The 15777-nt window shown below is 37.2% G+C and overlaps 2 protein-coding genes across 2 annotated transcripts in view; both read right to left on the bottom strand.

The window, feature by feature from the left end:
* Positions 1-133: 133 nt before the first annotated feature.
* On the bottom strand, positions 134-4651 carry tmem121b (transmembrane protein 121B). Its single transcript, XM_073838691.1, has one exon. It carries the CDS (start codon positions 4619-4621, stop codon positions 3434-3436), a length of 1188 nt encoding a protein of 395 aa, XP_073694792.1. The 5' UTR covers positions 4622-4651; the 3' UTR covers positions 134-3433.
* A 1753-nt stretch (positions 4652-6404) lies between these two features.
* Positions 6405-15777, bottom strand: part of mkrn1 (makorin, ring finger protein, 1) — a 12188-nt gene continuing 2815 nt past the window's right edge. Inside the window, exons 3-8 of the mRNA XM_073838198.1 lie at positions 13942-14153; positions 10306-10526; positions 10010-10224; positions 9696-9806; positions 7767-7911; positions 6405-7649 (exon numbers count right to left, since the gene is read on the bottom strand). Of these exons, the coding sequence (XP_073694299.1) occupies positions 7440-7649; positions 7767-7911; positions 9696-9806; positions 10010-10224; positions 10306-10526; positions 13942-14153 (1114 nt within the window). The 3' untranslated portion in view covers positions 6405-7439. The remainder of the gene's footprint in view (positions 7650-7766; positions 7912-9695; positions 9807-10009; positions 10225-10305; positions 10527-13941; positions 14154-15777) is intronic.

Below are 15777 nucleotides of genomic sequence, written 5' to 3'. Positions count from 1 at the left end.
GTGCTTTATACTATAATTTAGTTAAAGAATCACTGTACTTGCTTCGAATTTGTATCCAACTTTGGACCTCGAATTACTCTTTAACCATTTTAACCAGGATGCTTTCAGACCCTTGCAGCTGTCGCAGTACAAATAATGTCTTATGTAAACATAACTTAACTTGCAAACTAAAGCCCTTGTAAGAAAATTATCTGTAAAACATTTATGCGGATAAATAGTGAGAGGTGGGGCTGTAAGTCGCTCTCATCAAAAAGGTTTTGTACATACACTAAAACCTATAGTTTAAAAAAAACATGCGTAGTGGTATATATTTGTCAAGTTAAATACTGCGCAATGAGGCACAAAAATCCCATAATGCACTTTCGGCCTGCATATTTAACACATTTAGCTCACCCTGTACCCCAATCCTCAAAGCACAAGAGTAATAATATGTTAGAATAAGGATGCACGTTTGTTAATAATTACGTTAGACTAGCATATATAATACTCTGTTTTAAAACTAAAAGTGACAGGACAAGCTTGGTTCTCGCGATTAAAATGATAGCTTACCCAAAATATGACTCACACTTGATTGCATTTCTTTCTACAGAAGATGAAAAATGTTTTTTTTTTTTTTGTCCATACAATGAAAGTCAATGGGGTCCAAACCAACAACTTTCATTATATGCACAAAATACAGTCATGAGGTTGCATAAATGTCCAAATTTTGGATAAACTGTCCTTTTAAGGTGGAGAATTGGAGTGAGAAACATAGATATTAAGCTTTGACGTATTTCTTTTAAGTTCCTGGTGTAACTCTTAGTGTAACTAACTGAGCTTGCAAACATATTTATATTCTCATTAAGACAAGGATGCACTGCGTGTAGATTAATGGATAATGTCCTCCTGCAATCTGTCTATCAGTGCTCTAACAATTATCATGGTTGGTCGAAATGTTATTAATTGCGATAATCATACCTCATTTACTGGCATGAATGATATGGCATCTGGAATTGAGCTGATAAACAGATTGGAGGTTTTGTAAAGAGAGGTAGCCTTGTATAAACTGACGATGGTAATACGGCTGATAGGAACCAGCAATGGAGTTTGGTCATTAAAGATGGATTACAGTTATCCTCATAGATCTAATGCTTAAAGTAGCCTATTATTACATTAAGGAACATTATGAATCCGTATCATACACCGTTCGGCAGTTTTCCATTCCTAAGTACCATGAAGTATTTCAAATAGGAAAGGACTACATCACATTCACAATTTGAAGTGTACACCAAGCCTAACAAGCCACAAGGCATATTTACACTTTTGACAAGTGCATTTAGGAACATCTCTTGACAAGGTGTCTGGAAACACTATAAACACGTGTCTACATTAGCCGTTTTTTTACATAGAAAATAAATTATACATATAACATTGCACTTATTTCCTCAGTTGAATACTCCTCACGTAATTAAAGTGCCTCTCAAAACAAGTGCAAATCAAAGATTCTCGTATCATCATATATAAGCACGGGTTGACAGTCACGTCCCAATACATTAAGTATATACTGCAGAGGTCACAGGTGGGAATGTTTTTCATTGGCACATTGAGTGGTTTGGTTGTAGCACCTGTTGAGAGTGGAGGTGAACGACAGGGCGTTCGTAAGGAGAGGTACTACAGGCATAAATGTAGATTTACATCTCAAACACTGGCTAGTATTGTCATAAACTTTGAGTTATTATGATTTGATACCACATACACCAAGCATATATCATCTAAAATCAGTGCTATTTTGGGCATGTCTGACACAGATGATATTTTGGAATTAGGCCAATTGCTGATAAACCTAATTTTGCCTTTTCTTGTTCATTGTCAGAGTTTTTGTTTTGTTTTGTTTTATTAATATGCTAAATGAACAACCTTTTGGTTATATCTTGCAATTTTCACTTTTTTCCTCAGAATTATGTTTATATTTCACAATTTTGACTTTTTCTCAGAATTGCAAATTTATATCTCGCAATTCTGACTTTTTTTTTTTCAAAATTGCAAGCTTATATCTTGCAATTATGACCTTTTCCCTCAGAATTGTTTATATTTCAGAATTCTGACTTTTTCCTAAAATTATAAGTTTATATCTTACAATTCTGACTTTTTTCCTCAGAATAGCGAGTTTATATCTTGCAATTGTGACTTTTTTTTCTCAGAACTGTGTTTATATCTCGCAATTCTGACTTTTTTTTAAAGAATTTCGAGTTATTCATTTAAAAAGTTAATGTACAATTGCAAGTGATACATAAACTCATAATTGTGAGTTATAAAGTTCTGAGGGGGGGGAAAGCTGATATTTTCTCAGAATTGAGTTTATATCTTACAATTCTGACTTTTTTTGAGAATTGCATGTTTTTATCTCGCAATTCTGACTTTTTATTTCAGAATTTCAAGTTTTTTAGCAATTGTGACTCTGAGAATTGTGAGTTTATATCTCACAATTCTGACTTCTTTCTCAGAATTCAGTCTCTATCTTATAATTGTGATTTTTTTCTGAGAATTGCGAGTTTATATTTCACAATTGAGATATTTTTCCTCAGAATTGAGTTCATATCTCGCAATATATCTTCTGTCTTTAGAACACAGTTGTGTTAACAATGATATAAATTCGCAATTGAGAGTAAAAAAAGTCAAATTGCGACATAAAAAGTAGAATTTTTTTATTCAGTGATAGAAAAGAGCTTCCATAGGAGTTAAGACAAATCAACTTTATCTCACAATTCTGACTTTTTTTCTCAGAATGGGGACATTATTCGCAATTGTGAGTTAGAAAGTCCAGTTCTAAGGGGGGGGAAATGCTAATTTTTCTCAGAATTGCAAGTATGTATTGCAATTGTGTCTTTTTATTAGAATTGCAGGTTTAAATCTTGCAATTGTGACTTTCGTCTCAGAATTTTGTTTAGATTGTATATTATATAATTATATAACTATATGGAAGCCCATTTCTGTCACTGAATTTTGTCACTTTTACAAACTTGCAATTCTCACTTTTGTTCTCAGAATTGTGTTTACATCATTGTGTTACATACATGTTTACATTTTTTATCAAACTTGTTTATGTCTCGCAATTCTGACTTTAGAGCATACTTCTATTATTAAACTCGCAATCGCAAAAAGTCAGAATTGTCTCAGTTTTAACCCTTATTTATTTTTATTCAGTGGCGGAAAGGGGCTTCCATATAGTTTTTTTTTCTTAGGATTTTAACTAACTTAAACAACCTCATAATCCGTACTTTTACAAAGTATCGCCACAATACATTTTATGTATTTAATAAATGTTTTGCGTGTTTATATCTTCATTTTGATTAAAATGAAAGGAATGTAAGCACCTGTAGTACCTCCCCTTAAAAGGGCTGATGCACACTGTGTAGTACGTGGCCTCCGGTTAACGCCAGTCCCTAATGAGCATCTACGACTGAGTATTGACAGCCAGCGTGTTCACATAGCCGTGAGGACACATGTCGTTTTCGGAAACGCAGTGGGAGAACTGGGCTGGGTTGCTCCCGCGTCCACGTGCAAACCTCCGGACACCTCTTAAGGACATGCACTGTTCAACCAGCTCCAGGCACTTGCACCCCAAGAAGAAGATGTTCTTGAACATGAAAATCGAAATGGGCGTTTTGTAAACAAAGACGAGGAAACATCTGACCACCAAGAGCGGTGCGTTGAGCAGCACGCCAGTGAAGAACCTCGCCCATACCCAGCGACAGTTCATCTCTGAGGCCGTCAACTCGTAAAGCCAAACAACCGGAACGGCCAACGCGATGAAATAGACCGATATAACCGTGTACCTAAGGTATATGCTGGGGATTTCGTTTTTAAGGAGCAGTTCCACCAGCGTGAAGCTGTCCAGGATGTCTAAGCAGGTGCTCATGAAGCAGCCTTGGGAGTGAAAGCGAGTGGCACCGTTGGGATCTTCAATGATGGAGTTGATGAGGCAGTAAAGCAAAGGCGCGCACAGCAGCATGGTTATTTTGAACCCGGTGATGCCAAACGGCACCTTCAGGGCGATCAAATCCAGGATGGACGTTTCCAGAACGAGCACAACTTTCGGGGTTGACGCGATCACGTAGATGAGCCATGCCAGGTACGCGAAGGTGAACTCCCCGAGGTTGCATCCGAAGATGGAGCTCTTCTGGTGGAACCCACAAGCGCGTTCTCGCTTACTCCTGGCGTTTTTCATGAAGAAGATCGCCCATCCAGATATAACCACCAAATCCGTGGCTATCCACGAGCACCAGTAGAGATCCGTGAAGATGATGAGGTAGAAATCCAGCATGCCTCCTTGGAGAACGAGCACGAGGAAACACAGGATCTTGTAAAACAGGTTCTTACTAGACCTCTGCACGAACAGAGGGGTGGACTGCATGAATTCGCCCGATGTCATGGTGTAGGACTGAGGCTGAGCTGTGGCTGAGGAGGAGACCAGGGGCTGGGAGCTGCCCTCCTCGAGGTTGGCACTGCCGCTGGTGGTCTGCGTGTCCCTCCTGGACGCGACGCTTCGGATGAACAGCAGCTGTCCGTTTTCTGGTGCTGAAGAGACAGGTGAGTCGGGCTGGGAGATGTCTTTTATGATTTCAGCAGTCATTGTATTCATGCCTTCTCCTCCCGACTTGTTTTGGCTCTGCTAGTGTAATGATAGCCGCTCAAGGGGGCAGCGGAGGAAATCCCGTTATGGATTTGCTTTGGAATGGAACGGGCACTTACCGAATCCCTCCAAATGAAAGCTGATACATAATAAACTAAGCGATGATTGAATCTACGAAGCTGATATTCGTTAAAATCATGTTGTATACATTTCATATCCCCGTTTAAAAATAGCAAGCTACTCCGTGGTCAAAAAATAAATGTCGCTTTTCATATTAATAACAATCTTAATAAATAATAATCTGACGTCTTAGTCACTATTATTGATTGCATTGATTTGCGCTATTTAATTTGGTCCTCTATTTAATTTTTTGAGTGTTTCTTAAATTCCGATTGTTGGAGGTTACGCATTTTTTTATTGCAAATAGTTAATTTAGGTCTTCGCAGTATTTATATCAGCTGATTAAAACAAGATAAAATAGAAATTATACAATATAGCTACTGTTAAAATTCAATTTTAAAAGAATGAAATACGATTTGAAAAATTTATAAATATTATGTGTTTAGCTATATATACAGTTGAGGTCAAAAGTTTACACACACCTTGCAGAATCTGCAAAATGTCAATTATTTAATTTAATTAAAATAAGAGGGATCATACAAAATGCATGCTTTTTTTTATTTAGTACTAACCTGAATAAGATATTGCACATAAAAAACGTTTACAAATAGTCCACAAGACAAAATAATTGTTGAATTTATAAAAACGACCCTGTTCAAAAGTTTACACACACTTGTTTCTTAATACTGTGTTGTTACCTGAATAATTATTTTTTTCTTTTTGATAGTTGTTTATGAGTCCCTTGTTTATCCTAAACAGTTAAACTGGCCGCTGTTCTTCAGAAAAATCCTTCAGGTCCCTGCATTTCTGTGTATTTGTATGATTTTGAGACTTATATGCAATTATAACAGAAGGTTCAAACATGCACAGGTGATCCATAAAGAAAACAATGCATTAAGAGCCTTTTTGAATTTAAAGATCAGGGTAAATGTAACTTATTTTGTTTTCTGGGAAACATGTAAGTGTCTTCTGTACCTGAGCATTTAGTATGACCCCTCTTATTTTGGTAAAATAATTAACATTTTGCAGATTCTGCAAGGTGTATGTAAACTTTTGACCTCAACTGTATACTTGGACAAGCCATGGTAAAAGTTATTAGTACTACTAATTCTAATAATTTATGAAAAGAGGGCAAACTCAAAATAAAACCTGCAACCATTACTTTTATTCTATTCATGCGGTCTTTGTTTCTGGAAAGATAATGTAGATAAAATAAGAGTAATGTTAATGATATATATGATGTGCCTTTCACCAAATGACTTCCATAAAATGCAAAACAAGTAAAATGCAAAAGCCATGCTTTTATGGACAGTCACATTTATCTTAGAGATGATGTGCATTCAAGCGTAATCACTTACAGAAGCCTGATGTAGGACAACAGAAGACTAGTATGAATATAACGAGTATCATTATTTATCAGAGTCTGAGGATTGTTTCATTACAAAAATGCTGCAGTTTGTTATAGTGTTGTCAGCTGTATTATGCATGTAATGCTGATTTATAAAAAATGTAAAATTATCTATTTCTAAAAGTTTGTTGCAGACATTAACCACCATCAACCTCCAAATTAAATACCATGATAGCAGGCTATTTTCCATAAAACTATACACAGAACTAGATAGACAACTAAAATGCCCTGATAACATTCACATAAAAATGCATAGACACGTAATAATTTGATAATAAACTTTAATTTCAAGTTACATTGGATGGTTCTGAACCATAGAAAACAAGCACATTTCTGTATAAACATATGCATATCAACCAAGTTCGACAAGAACCGAATAACAATTGGGTGTTTGTGGTTTGACTACTGCCAGCTGAGCTTAATATGCAATATTCACTGAAGCAAAACAGATTTACAATTAATAGACAGTTAAACTGATGAACATTCAGCTTCATATTTGAATGCATTTAAGTCGGCTTTCGGGAGTCCAGGTTCACAAATCATCGGCGCACTCAGTTCGTAGGGACTTCCCATGGGATACCACAGCTAATCAGGTACAGGTACAAAAAACAACTCAGTGGATAATTTCATAGAGAGAGGAACAAAAGGACATTACATTTAGGGATAAATGTTACACGAGTTGTCCGTGTGAACGTTGACGAGTGCATTTGTGACATCCAGGAAGCTCCCCGCCACCACCACCTCCCACCCAGTCAGAATCAGTGCATGAGAAGAGGGATATTTCAAAAATATCAGAAGCATTAACAGCCACCAGTTAGTGAAGTCATACACAGTTGCTGTATCCTCACAGTCAATAATAAACATGTCAAACCCACACCTGAGATACACTCGGTTAGGTTTGTTAGGTATATCTTTCCAATTTTATATATAACTTAGTGTCCTTTCTTTCGATTTTTTTTTTTAAATTACTTTTGTTTTTGCTCTTTATACTTATTCTAGTACATGAACCAGACATGGACAGACTCACAGAATGCAGAAGGCTTTCTAGAAAATGTTTTTTTTAGCACAAGAGCTATTATTTTATGTCTTTTGACGTCGTGTTTTATATTCATTTGTTGAATCTGAAATGAATTCATTGTTTTAATGGCCTGCTGAAAGCCACTGCCACAACACAGGGGGAAAAAGACGCTACTGCCCATCAGTCACACAAGACAGTCCTGTCTAGTTTCTAATAGGGATAGAAATAGAGTAAATAGGGTTAGTCTAGGAGGGAGTTAGCGAAGGACGAAAGGAGGCCTGCTATAGGTACAGCTCGTAGTAATCGTCCAGCTCTTCGTGGAACAAGTCCCACTCATCTTCCGAGTCGGTGACGTCGTCGTCGGTCCCGGCAGCCAGAAGCATGAGGAGCATCTCGCTGAGCTCGAACGTCACCATCTCGTCTTCGTTGTCGAAGGAGTCGCTGTTCTCCCGCTCGTCAAAAAGATCCCAGAGTGGCGTCCGTCTGGAGTTCTGCAACACAGATTCCATTAACGGCTCAGTGATCGAATTCGTGGCACATCATGAAGTAAATTTGATATGCTTTCACGCAACAAAATTTTCAGTTTGGCAACGGCGTAGAGGCTTTACCCGGTTTCTTCCGTTGGAGCCGGTCTGTCTCCTCTGGGGTTGAGGCTCTTCCAGACGCCCGTCGGGAAAGGCATGCTTGTAAAAGCAGTTGGCTCCAAACGGACAGGTCCCACGGCCTTCATCAAAATATCGGCATGATTTACTCCTGGGTATGAAGATGAAGGAAATGAATCATAAAATGCTTCAGCCTTAAAAATTACAGTTCTGTAGACTTGTATGGCTTAATATAATGTAAATCGACATGTTTGGACTATGGAGGGCACCATTATTTCGAAGACATCAAATGGTTGACCTCTGTGAGCTACTGGCGCTACCTGTTGCTATTTTTACTCAGAGTTGTAACACAACTCTGAATATGAAATACTGATATGATGCCACGTTGTGCGGCTTTCGATTGTAATTTTCAGTTGAAGGGCAGCAAGAGAAACAATGTAAATCTTCTCTGCTTTACTAGCGATAAGAAGAGAAAAAAAAGGGGAAGATGCCTGTGGACGAGTGAAACTTTCTAAAGACCTGTGTTTTTGTTCTTTTCACTTTAGCCCTGATGCCCTTGAGGCTTTTAGTAGACCACAGCTACTGAAAGAGCTTACAAAGGCAGAGACAAGAAACGCTAGATGCCATCCTGGCAGGATGTAAACGTGCCAAAACTTTGCCATGACGCTGTAGTCACTAAAAGAGTTTCTCAGCACGAATTTCACTCGATATCTGGGGGCGTTTAGACTCCTTATAGGGAAAAATCGATGGTATGGCATTTGGTTTAAGCCTACACTTATATCCATCGCCACTTGTAAGCTCTTTCAGTAGCTGTGGTCTACTAAAAGCCTCAAAGGCATCAGCTAAGCTAAAGCTAAAATGGAGAGAACAAAGACACTGATCTTTAGGTAGTTTTATTCATACACGGGCATCTATCTATTCTTTTCACCACTTCTTATTGCTAGGAAAGCAGTGAAGACTTTTTTCTCTTGAGGTCCTTCGACTGAAAATTACAACCAAAACTGCCACATTGTGGCATCGTATCAGTATTTTATTTTCCAAGTTGTGTTGTGGTAAAAATACATAATTGAAATAATGGCACCCCACATAATCCAAAATAAAGTCTTAATACCCAGGGTTCCTCTACCAAAGGCCTAAAAAATTGGCCATTTAACTCCAATAAAGCAAGACAGGATTGGTTCTCACATTTATCATGACTAAACGCCAAATTTGATTTGAGAACTATTGTAGAGGGAAAGAATAACGTCTTAAATTTCAGTCCGTTTATCACAGAAAGCTGTAGATTTAGAAAATCTGGGATATATATTACTACTCATGTGGGAAAACTTTTATAGTAGATTTTGACATTTTTCTCTTTACTTTTATTATATAGACAAAAGTGGCCAGAATACTCTTCAGAAAATCAACTTTGGTGCTCCATTGAAGGCAAACGACATTAGGGTGAGTAAAGAACAAAATTGAAAATATGTGATCCTGGACCACAAAACCAGTCTTAAGTAGCACAGGTGTATTTGTAGCAATAGCCCAAAATACATTGTATGGGTCAAAATTAGCAATTTTTCTTTTATGTCAAAAATCATTAGGATATTAAGTAAAGATCATGTTCTATGAAGATATTTAGTAAGTTCCCTACCGTAAATGTATTAAAACATCATTTTTGATGAGTAATATGCATTGCTAAGAACTTAATATGGAACTTTAAAAGCGATTTTCTCAACATTTAGATTTTTTTTTTTATCTCAGCCAAATATTGTCCTATCCTAACAAACCATACATCAATGGAAAGCTTATTTATTCAGATGATATATAAATCTCAGTTTCAAAAAAAGTTTACCCTTATGACTGCTTTTGTGGTCCAGAGTCACATATTACTTCTTTATTCCTTAATTATTACTGTTTAACTATTACTTCAATCAGTAAAATTCAATTGTGTACCCCATGCCATCCTTGTACTTCTGAATGAGTTGTTGCTTCTCCTCCTTGTCCTCCACCCAGTATTCGCTTGGTATGACAAAGTTCGATGTGATTCGACACTCTGGGCAGGACCTGATTGAAAACACATAAAAATCATTAAAACTATGAGTTTTTCCTTTTACACCAGAACTGATCTTTAAAAGAAGAGGTGGACAACTACATTTAGAGATAATAGTCCTAGGCTAACGATCATAATATTTAAAACGACTAAAGATCAACTCCCCCGATTCCCATTCAACTTAATACACGTTTAATTATCTTAAGGACGGTCTTACTTTATGATCTTGCTCTCGAACTGCTTGGCGCTCCGCCATTTCCTGATGCATTTGAGGCAGTAGCAGTGGCTGCAGTTGGAGAGGATGCCGAAACGGCGTTCGCTGGGGTTGGTTTTCTCGAACACTACCTCCATGCACACGCCACACATCATGTCTTTACTACGCTGGATGGCAAACGAGATTTCCATGTCCTTCTCGTGAGCCTCAATGCAGGCCTGCCATTAACAAACGATGCGAAAGTTTATGCTTAAACGTTCAGAAAGAGTCTGAGAACAGGATGTCAATCCCGTACTCACCCTGATGTGTTGCGAGCGCTGAGAGGTGTCGGAAGGGTGGAGGACCTGTAGGCCGCACATGTCGCAAACGTCACCGTGGAGGTAGGCGCAGTTGAGGCCATAGCGACATTCACCAACGGCGGCGTATGGGCAAAGCTGTTTCTTCATTTCTTTGTTAGCTAGTTCTTTCTCGTACTCTTCTTCGATGAGAGGTCCAGGCCCCTCAAGCGGCACTGGGTCAGCTGCAGAGAGAACAAAAGACGATTTTAAGACTTATCCTGGGATAAGGATAGGAAAACAACAATGTTATTGTGGTGTGGGCTGAACAATACTTGTTTGATCAAAGTTAGAAATGGTTAAAAATTCAAACCTTCAGATTTACATAAATGACCAAAGAGAAGATATTCAAATAAGATTTATTGATGTTCTTGGTGGGTTCGTAATATGGTCTACCAGATTAAACTCTGAAAGAACAGCACCTGCTTTCCTGAACGTAGGAGTTCTGGCTGCCGCCCAAAGACTAGGAAAGAAACAGCACTGTTCCTTCAGCTCTTTGCTGATGAAGTCACCCTTTAAGATAAATGTAAGTGGGTCTGGGCCAGCAACCGAGAACAAGAGAGCACACTGGTAGAGCACAGCCTAAGCTCTGCTGCATGTGCAGGGTCAGTCCAAGTTTAGTGAGGAGGGTGATTATTTATGCTGCATTATAAAACAGATAGTTCTGATTGTATGTGCATTTGAAGTAGTCATAAAATGGTGATAAATGCACAGCTGCGGCCAAACATTCTTTAAGAATGTGCAGAGTTGCTAAGTTGCTTGGCAACTGCAAGAAGCCTACCGTTAATGGGCTACATGATGACATGGCAGTGTTATTTTAGTATTATATACCATTATGGTAATTATTCATATTTTAAATTTCCATTTATTCAAACATTTTAAGTTATAATTATTTTGTGCCTTTGACTTTATTTTTTTTGTTTTGTTTGTTTAACATATGTGACCCTGGACCACAAAACCAGTCTCAAGTAGCATGGATACATTTGGTCAAAATGATTGATTCTTCTTTTATGCCAAAAATCATTACGATATTAAGTAATATGTTCCATGAAGATATTTTTTCAATTTCATACCATAAATATCAAAACGTAATTTTTTAGTATTAATATGCATTGCTAAGAACTTCATTTGGACAATTTTAAAGGCGATTTGCTCAATATTTTGATTTTTTTTTTGCACCCTCAGATTTTTAAACAGTTGTATCTCAGCCAAATATTGTCTTAAACCATACATCAATGGAAAGCTTATTTATTCAGCTTTTAGATGATGTGTAAATCACAATTTCAATAGAATGACCCTTATGATTAGCTTTGTGGTCCAGGCAGGGTCACATATTTGCTCTAGTTTTCATTTCAGTTTTAGTCATTTCAGTTCAACTTAAACTTTTATAGTTTATTTCAGGGTAATTTCAGTTTTTAATTAACAATAACAAACACTGATACACAGAAGAATCCTTTTTTATAGATGGAATTATTTCTTAAAGTGGCATTTTTTATTAAGGTGCGGTAATTTAACCAGTTATTAGGTTAAGCAATTTTAACCTTGGTTGAGATGGCTTCACGTTGTCTATCAGCACAGCATTCCTTGGTGTTCCTCCCAAGGTCATAGGTTCAATACCCAGGGAATGCACATGCTGATAAAATGTTAAGCTTGAATGCATTCGCTTTGATAAAAACACTTGCCAAATGCATAAGTGTGACTGCGAAATAAATTGGTAACACTTTACAGTAAGGTTTAATTTGCTAATGCTATATAACAACACTTTTACAGCATTTATTAAAGAATTAGTTCATTTATAGAATAAGAATTTCCTGATAATTTACTCAGCCCTATGTCATCCAATAGGTTCATGTCTTTCTTTCTTCAGTCGCAAAGAAATTACATTTAAGGAAAAGATTACAGGATTTTTCTCCATAAGGTGGACATTAATGGGGATCGGCAGTTTGAAGGTCCAAATTGCAGTTTCAATGCAGCTTTAAAGTGCTCTACATGATCCCAGCCGAGGAATAAGGGTCTCATCTAGTAAAACGATAAGTCATTTTCTAAAAAACTCGACTTCACGCATTACACTCTTAAAAATAAAGGTGCTTCATGATGCCATAGAAGAACCTTTTTTGTCTAAATGGTTCCAAAAAGAACCTTTAACATCTGTAGAACCTTATTTTTTTGTGGTGAAAGAAGGATCTTCGGATTATAAAAAGGTAAGAAAGAGATGGTTCTGTAAAGAACCTTTGACTGAATGGTTGTTTGTGGAACCATAAATGGTTCTATGGCATCACCGTGAAGAACCTTTTAAAAGCACCTTTATATTTAAGAGAGTACATAGTCACGTTGGAAAGGTCATACCTGATTTAGGCAGATGTACCAACCCAGTGTCTTACAAAGCGAACGTGCAAAGAAAGTCAAACCCCCTTTAGACAAAAAGGGTAAAACAACAATGATTTTGAAGTTGAAGGAGAAAATGAGATGGAGGTTTTCGACCTACCCTACCTTTTTGAAACCAAAGTACACAAACAAAGAACTAACCACATTGTGGTTTAAAGGAGAACTCCGGTGTGATTTTGACCTAAAGTGTATTGAATCATGGTACCGAGTGTGAACGTACCTTGCATATCTCATCTCGGTTTGTGTCCAGCTGTCCGAAATCTGGGGTCAGTTAGCCGATGCTCACAACAGGTTGTCAATGAGAGTCAACAGGGCATCGGAATAGCCATGTAAATAAATCACTGTTTTACGCCATTTACGAGGCACAAAGTAGCTCCACACTTCATTGGTAGACTTCCAAGGGCCCTGACATTTACATGGCTATTCCGATGCCCTGTTGACTCTCATTGACAACCTGTTGTGAGCATCGGCTAACTGACCCCAGATTTCGGACAGCTGGACACAAACCGAGATGAGATATGCAAGGTACGTTCACACTCGGTATCATGATTCAATACACTTTAGGTCAATATCACACCGGAGTTCTCCTTTAAAAGGTATACACACTTTTTTTATTTTTTTAATAAAATGGCTGATCATTTTACTAGACAAGATTTTATTCCTTGGCTGGGATCATGTAGAGCCCTTTGAATCTGCAATTTGGAACTTGAACCCATTGATTCCCATTAAAGTCCACTATATGGAATGTTTTTCTCAAAAACTTTAATTTCTTTCGACTGAGGAAAGAAAGACATGAACATCTTGGATGACATGGGAGTGAGTAAATTATTGGAATCTTTTATTCTGAAAGTGAACTAATCCTTTAAATGTTAACAAATTAAACTTTTTTTTTTTATGTACTGAAGAGTTATATTTAGCGCGAGCCCACTTTTTTGCTTGTCAGAGAATCAGAGAAATAGAATCCAGATACACTTTGTCTTATTTTCTATGTTTCTTGTAAACAGCAATGAAGCAGCGTGCCACAGAAACAGTAACAGCATTTTTATGACAAACCAAAGCATTGGTCAAACCAATATATATATATATATAAAATAAAAGCCTAATTGTCAATGAGCCTTTATATTGCACACCGAATGCTTGGCTTAACTGATGGCAACGTGTTTTCACAGATTGTCTTGGTAGTGACAGCTGAACATGTTTCCCTGCTACACTCACCCCTCCCACAGTAGGGCTGCCCCGGCACGAACTCGGCAGCATTGACCCAGTCCACTGCCCCCAAGCCTTGGGGCTTCTCCTGGGCGTCGCTCGTGCCACCTGGCCCATCAGATACGGGATCAGGAGTGCCAGCAAGGGGAGCAGCGGTCAGCGGCACCGGCGGCTTAGAACTAGGGACTTCGTCTTGCTTGGCAGGTTTGGTATGTTCATACCTGGGGCACAATGCAAATTTAATGAAAATACAATAAAATGTGGACTGATGAACTAGGTGAGCCATGCAATGAAAATGCACCCCTGGGCCTACGTAGTTTATCTTTGAAATGAAAGCTTCGAACTAAAAAACTTGTTTTCTCTGGTCTGTAATAGTTATGAAATGTAATTACGTTTTAATATAATAGCTAGAAATAATATTTAAGTGAGTGTTGGCTTATTAAAAAACTATTTTAGACAGGATTTAGCACATTATAATCGTTTGGTTGTTTTTTTTGTCTTAGGTGTTGGAGTGTTTCCCACTGGTGATATTTTTTTCCTCAAGCTGATACTGTGACAAACCTGAAGAGTGTGTGTGGTTACCATGGTGAGTATATGTCTTGTTCGCACTCATAATGCAGCAGTTAGCCTTTTTCAAACGTGATTCATTGAAATACGTAACATTTCCGAGTGGGTTTTACAGTGCAAGCGGTCTATATTCTTAAGCATGGTAAAGAAAACACAACGACTAGACATTTCAAGGCTATAAACAATGGAAGAAGAAAAATCTAGGTGACCTTATTAGTGTACAAGAACAAGTTTTAAACGTAGTGTCGGGTTACTTGCATAGCAGGGAATGTTTCAGACAACATAATTGCTAGTAAGGAATGGCTAGTTTTCATTGTGTAAGACAATAACCAATCCATTTGAATTCTTCAAGATAATGGCATGATTTTAATTTGGCAGTAGTGTTATGGCAAGGTTTTAATTCTAATACAATTCACAACTGTGACCCTGGACCACAAAACTAGTCTTAAGTAGTGGAAATGGCCAACAATACATTGTATGGGTCAAAATTATAGATTTTTCTTTTATGCCAAAAATCATTAGGATATTACGTAGAGAGCATGTTCCATGAAGATATTTAGTAAATTTCCATACAAAATGATTTTACCGTAAATATATCAAAAGTAATATGCATTGCTAAGAACTTAATTTGGACAACTTTAAAGGTGATTCCAGATATTCAAATAGTTGTAGCTCATCTAAATATTGTCCTATCCTAACAAACATTAATGGAAAGCTTATTTATTCAGCTTTCAAATTATGTATAAATCTAAATTTGAAAAATTTGACACTTATGATTGGTTTTGTGGTCCACGGTCACTATATACTTTTTAAATACATACAAAACTTTTTTTTACAGCGTTCATGGTACAGTGTTTGTAATAAGTAATGAGTTGCTCATTATTCATAAGCAATGAGTAATAAAAAATCACTTGTAAATGATGTCCATTTATCATATTTTGTAGAACTACTTGTACTTACATATTGCTATTTTTATGCATTTTATTCAAACCAACTTGCATTCAACTTGTGTTTTATCAGTATTTGTGCTCCCTGGAAAATCAAAACCATGAACTTGCCATTTCTATCTGTCTGTGCTTTAATTTGAGCTGCAGAAACAGCCAATTGAGTAAGTAATATCAAATTAAAAATTATTAGAAAACAGTGCTGTCAAAGTGATCACAATTAATCACATCCAAAATAAAAGTTTGTGTTTACATATGTGACCTAGACCAAATCCAGTCATAAGAGTTCATTTTAATTTATACATCGTCTGAAAGCTGAATAAATAAGACCTAT

Source organism: Garra rufa, chromosome 4, assembly GCF_049309525.1.
Source record: "Garra rufa chromosome 4, GarRuf1.0, whole genome shotgun sequence".
Taxonomy (NCBI): Eukaryota; Metazoa; Chordata; class Actinopteri; order Cypriniformes; family Cyprinidae; genus Garra; species Garra rufa.
This window is presented reverse-complemented; position numbering and strand designations above follow the sequence as displayed.

Excerpts from the sequence above, each read along its gene's own strand:
- tmem121b (XM_073838691.1), bottom strand. The coding sequence starts at position 4,621 with ATGAATACAATGACTGCTGAAATCATAAAAGACATCTCCCAGCCCGAC.